Source organism: Phoenix dactylifera, unplaced genomic scaffold (assembly GCF_009389715.1).
Source record: "Phoenix dactylifera cultivar Barhee BC4 unplaced genomic scaffold, palm_55x_up_171113_PBpolish2nd_filt_p 001823F, whole genome shotgun sequence".
NCBI classification, from domain to species: Eukaryota; Viridiplantae; Streptophyta; class Magnoliopsida; order Arecales; family Arecaceae; genus Phoenix; species Phoenix dactylifera.
The window spans coordinates 1-5,241 of record NW_024069116.1 but is presented as its reverse complement, the minus strand read 5'-3'; the positions used below and the strand labels follow the sequence as shown (position 1 = coordinate 5,241).

Genomic DNA, 5,241 nt, shown 5'->3' with positions numbered 1-5,241 from the left:
TAGTTTTGTAGTTCCTTTTAGTGTTCCTACCTTCTCCCTGTGGAATCGACACCCCAATATATACTGCGATAGCCGCGTTATTCTTTGGGCGTAATCAAATTTTGGCGCCGTTGCCGGGGAGAACGGTACAAGAAGCGCTTCAAGGAATAGGTTTGCTGAATTAATTCGTCAAAGCGGTAACCTCGTTCCTTCTTCTTTTTTTTTTTTTTTTTCTCTTGCTTTTTGTCTTCAGTTTATTTCATTCATAGTTTTGATTTGATTGTGCAAAAAAAAATAAAATAAAATAAAATAAAAATAATATACATATATTTTGTGTTGCATGCGTAGGCATAGAGACGAGTTAGGTAGATTTGCAAGAAGACCGGAATTAGAACCTGACACTTTTCCTGTGAATTTGCCCGATACGCCATCTAATTCTAACACCATGAGCAATCACGAAGATCAGCCCATTAGGACTCTCCAGGACTATCTCCATCCTACACGCACAGCCACACCGTCATGCATTATGTTCCCACCCAATGTCCCACAACAGGATTTTAAACCAGGAATGATACAGTTACTTCCTACCTTTCATGGCTTAGAGAATGAAAATCCTTACGTGCACATTAGAGAGTTTGAGGAGGTAGTGGCGACTTTTCATAGTCAACCCGGTACAATAGATACAGTTAGACTTAAGTTTTTTCCATTTTCTCTGAAAGATAGAGCGAAAAGTTGGTTGTATTCACTGAGACCGCGGTCAATAGGATCTTGGGATGAGATGACACAGGTTTTCTTTAACAAATACTTCCCCCACCATAAGACCAGTGGTTTGAAGAGACAGATTTCAACCTTTGCACAAAAGGATAGTGAGACTTTGTATCAGGTGTGGGAGAGGTTTAAAGATTTGTTGAACTTGTGTCCTCATCACGGCTATGAGAGTTGGCGTTTAGTTAGTTACTTTTATGAGGGACTTACACCTAGAGAGCGCCAATTTGTAGAGATGATGTGTAATGGTGAGTTCTTGCAGAAAGATCCGGATGAGGCCATAGAGTACCTGAATGATCTAGCTGAGAAAGCTCATACTTGGACAGGACCTAGTGCGACTGATAGTACTAGTAGGTCACGACCTACAGCTACTCCTTCTAGTGGAGGAATTTACCATCTTAGAGAGGAGGATAATCTCAAGGCCCGGTTAGAAATTCTGACTAGGGAGTTAGAGGCCTTAAAAACAAAGGATACAAAGGTTACGCATACTGTTTCTCGTGTTGAGTCCCATGGACCCTGTTTTGTATGTGGTGGAGTGGATCACCTAGCTCAGGATTGTCCCACATTTGCTGAAATGAGGGGTGTGTATGAGGAACATTGTAATGCCCTAGGTATGTACAAGAAGCCTTTTACACCCTTTTCAGATACCTATAATCCTGGTTGGAGGAACCATCCTCACTTTAGTTGGAAATCTGACCCGCAACATCCTGCACAACCACAGCTGCCTAGAGCTTATTCTACACCTCCATACCATGCCCCATCTTCTAGGAATCCTTTAGAGGACACACTACATGCTTCTATTGAGGCTCAGAATAAGACAAACCAGAAGTTTGAATCAATGATTACTCAGGTGGTTGAGGAAAATAAAGAGATTAGGAGTCAAGTGTCTAAGTTGATTAGTGCTTTAACCGTAAATGAGCGAGGAAAATTTCCATCGCAAGCTCAACCCAATCCCCAAGGTCAGCATATGGCACAAACTTCTAATCCTGATAGGCAAGATCTTAAGGAGGTTAATTCCATAACTACTCGAAGTGGTAAGGTTATAGAAAGGGTTCCCAAGCCTAAGGACACACAAGAGAAGTTGAGTAGTGATGTAGTTGATGTTCCAAGAGAGGAAGAGATAGTGAAGAGTCCAGTTAGAGTGCCCTTTCCTCAAGCTCTCAAGTCTACCTCAAGAGTTATGGACCATAGTAGCGAGATCCTAGAGAACCTAAGGCAAGTGAAAATTAATCTTCCTTTGTTACATGTGATAAAACAGGTTCCAACTTATGCAAAGGTCCTTAAAGATTTGTGCACTGTAAAAAGAAAACACCATGTTAAGAAAACAGCTTTTCTAACGGAACAAGTAAGTGCTTTGATTGAACAGAGAATCCCACCAAAATATAAGGACCCAGGATGCCCCACAATTTCTTGTATTATTGGGAATCATGAGTTTGCACAGGCCTTACTTGATTTGGGAGCTAGTGTCAATCTCATGCCTTATTCTGTTTACTTGCAATTGGGATTAGGAGAGATCAAACCCACCTCTGTGGTCTTACAGTTAGCTGATCGGTTAGTAAAGATACCAAGGGGGATAGTTGAGGATGTGTTAATTCAAGTTGATAAATTTTACTATCCTGTTGATTTCTTGATTCTAGACACACACTCTGTTGTTATTTCTGAATCAAAAATCCCCATTATTTTAGGTAGACCTTTTCTTGCCACCGCTAATGCTCTTATTAATTGCAGGAATGGATTGATGAAGTTGTCCTTTGGGCATATGACCCTTGAGGTCAATATCTTCCACATAAGCAAACAGCCACAGGAGGACGATGAGTGTCACCAAACTTACCTGATAAACACACTTATGCAAGAGGAAGCCATCACAAAACATGACCCCGATCCTCTTGAATATTTTCTTATTAATTCTGGGTTTGATAGCACATTTGACTCTAATGATGTTACTAATATTTGTGCTGTTTTTGATTCATCTCAGGATTATGGGACGAGGACATGGCAACCAAGATTTGAGGAGCTGCCCTTGATGCGAGAACAACCGAAGCTATCTACCATTGAAGCCCCAAAAGTCGAGTTAAAGCCACTGCCTAAGGGTTTAAAACATGCATTTCTTGGTCCAGGTGATACCTTTCCTGTAATAATTTCTTCTGACTTAAGTGCATCACAAGGTAAAAAATTACTTACAACTTTGAATGAGCATAAATCTGCACTTGGTTGGACCATGGCCGACATTAAAGGCATCAGCCCTTTAATTTGTTCTCATAGGATTCACTTGGAGGAGGGAGCTAACCCTCGTAGAGACCCCCAACGCAGGCTAAACCCTACCATGAAAGAAGTTGTGAAAAATGAAGTCTTAAAACTGTTAGATGCGGGTATTATTTATCCGATTGCCGATAGCAAGTGGGTTAGTCCTACGCAGGTAGTTCCTAAAAAGTCAGGTGTCACAGTAGTGAAGAATGATGTAGGAGAATTAGTCCCTACCAAAGCAGCAACCGGGTGGCGCATGTGCATTGATTATAGGAAGTTAAATGCTGCCACTCGCAAAGATCATTTTCCCCTTCCATTCATCGACCAAATCTTAGAGCGTGTAGCTGGTCATCCCTTTTATTGTTTTTTAGATGGTTATTCTGGTTATTATCAAATTGAAATTGCTTTAGAGGACCAAGATAAGACCACTTTTACATGTCCCTTTGGAACTTATGCATTTCGTCGTATGCCATTTGGTTTGTGTAATGCTCCAGCTACCTTTCAAAGGTGCATGATGAGTATTTTTAGTGATATGGTTGAGAATTGCATGGAGGTGTTTATGGATGACTTGACTATTTTTGGTGACTCCTTTGATGTATGTTTGTTTAATTTAAAAAGGGTTCTAGCTCGTTGCAAAGAGAAAGGCCTTGTATTGAATTGGGAGAAATGCCATTTTATGGTGCCTTCGGGTATTGTTTTGGGCCATATTGTTTCCTCTAGGGGAATAGAGGTTGATCAATCCAAAATTGAGTTGATCTCTAAGTTGCCCACACCTAAGACTGTGAAGGATGTTAGATCATTCCTTGGTCATGCTGGTTTCTATAGGAGGTTTATCCAGAATTTTTCTGCCATATCTAGACCATTGTGTAACCTTCTAGTTAAGGATACCCCATTTGAGTGGACACAAGAGTGCCAAGCGGCATTCCAAACGCTTATTGGGAAGCTCACTTCAGCTCCCATTATGCAGCCACCAGATTGGAGTTTACCTTTTGAAATTATGTGTGATGCAAGTGACTACGCAGTAGGGGCTGTCTTAGGTCAACGGAGAGAGGGAAAGCCCTTTGTCATTTATTATGCTAGTAGGACTTTAAATAGTGCTCAAATGAATTATTCTACTACTGAAAAAGAACTACTAGCTGTAGTATTTGCATTAGATAAATTCCGTGCTTATTTGATTGGCTCGCCTATTACAATTTTTACAGATCATGCAGCCCTTAAGTACCTTCTCGCAAAGAAGGATGCTAAGGCGCGATTAATTAGGTGGATCTTGCTTTTGCAGGAATTTAATCTAACCATCAAGGACAAGAAGGGTTTAGAGAATGGGGTGGCTGATCACCTCTCAAGGTTAATATTTGAGGATACTACAGATACACCACCGATCCGTGATGATTTTCCAGATGAACAATTATTTTCTATCACCTCCATGCCGTGGTTTGCACATATTGTCAATTATTTGGTAACAGGTGAGATGCCATCAGACTGGAATGCACAGGATAAGCAGAAGTTCTTAACAGAGGTACGTTCTTTTTATTGGGATGATCCACATCTTTTTAAGTACTGTCCTGACCAAATTATGAGGAGATGTATCCCAGATGATGAGATAGCAAGTGTCTTAGAATTCTGTCATTCCCAAGCTTGTGGAGGCCATTTCTCTATGAAGAAAACCGCTGCAAAAATTTTGCAGTGTGGATTTTATTGGCCATCATTGTTTCGAGACACAAATGTTTATTGTCGTTCTTGTGAGAAATGTCAAAAATTAGGAGCTTTGTCCCGTCGTAATATGATGCCTTTGAATCCAATTTTAGTGATAGAAATTTTTGATTGCTGGGGTATAGATTTTATGGGACCGTTTCCTCCTTCTTTTGGTTATCTATATATTATTGTTGCAGTAGATTATGTGTCCAAATGGGTAGAGGCTGCAACTTGTAGGAACAATGACAATAAGACAGTAATTAAATTTCTAAAGGAAAATGTGTTGTCTCGTTTTGGTACACCACGTGTTATCATTAGTGACCGGGGTACACATTTTTGTAACCGTTCCTTTGAAGCATTGATGAGGAAGTATGGGGTGGTGCATAAGATTTCTACAGCTTACCATCCTCAAACAAGTGGGCAGGTAGAGCTTGCTAATAGAGAGATTAAGCGTATTTTAGAGAAAACGGTTAACCCCGACCGAAAGGATTGGTCATTGCGATTAACTGATGCACTTTGGGCATACCGTACAGCTTTCAAGACCCCCCTAGGCATGTCACC

General features: G+C 40.6%; 1 protein-coding gene and 1 non-coding gene across 2 annotated transcripts; one reads left to right on the top strand and one right to left on the bottom strand.

The window, feature by feature from the left end:
* Positions 1–757: 757 nt before the first annotated feature.
* LOC120109113 lies at positions 758–5,231 on the top strand (the record flags this gene model as incomplete). The annotated part of the gene is made up of 1 exon (XM_039122854.1): positions 758–5,231. A coding segment is annotated over exon 1 (4,474 nt), but the record flags the coding sequence as incomplete, so codon positions are not given.
* LOC113462038 lies at positions 805–912 on the bottom strand. Its single transcript, XR_003384275.2, has one exon. It is a non-coding gene; the product is annotated as a small nucleolar RNA R71 (small nucleolar RNA).
* Positions 5,232–5,241: the final 10 nt, after the last annotated feature.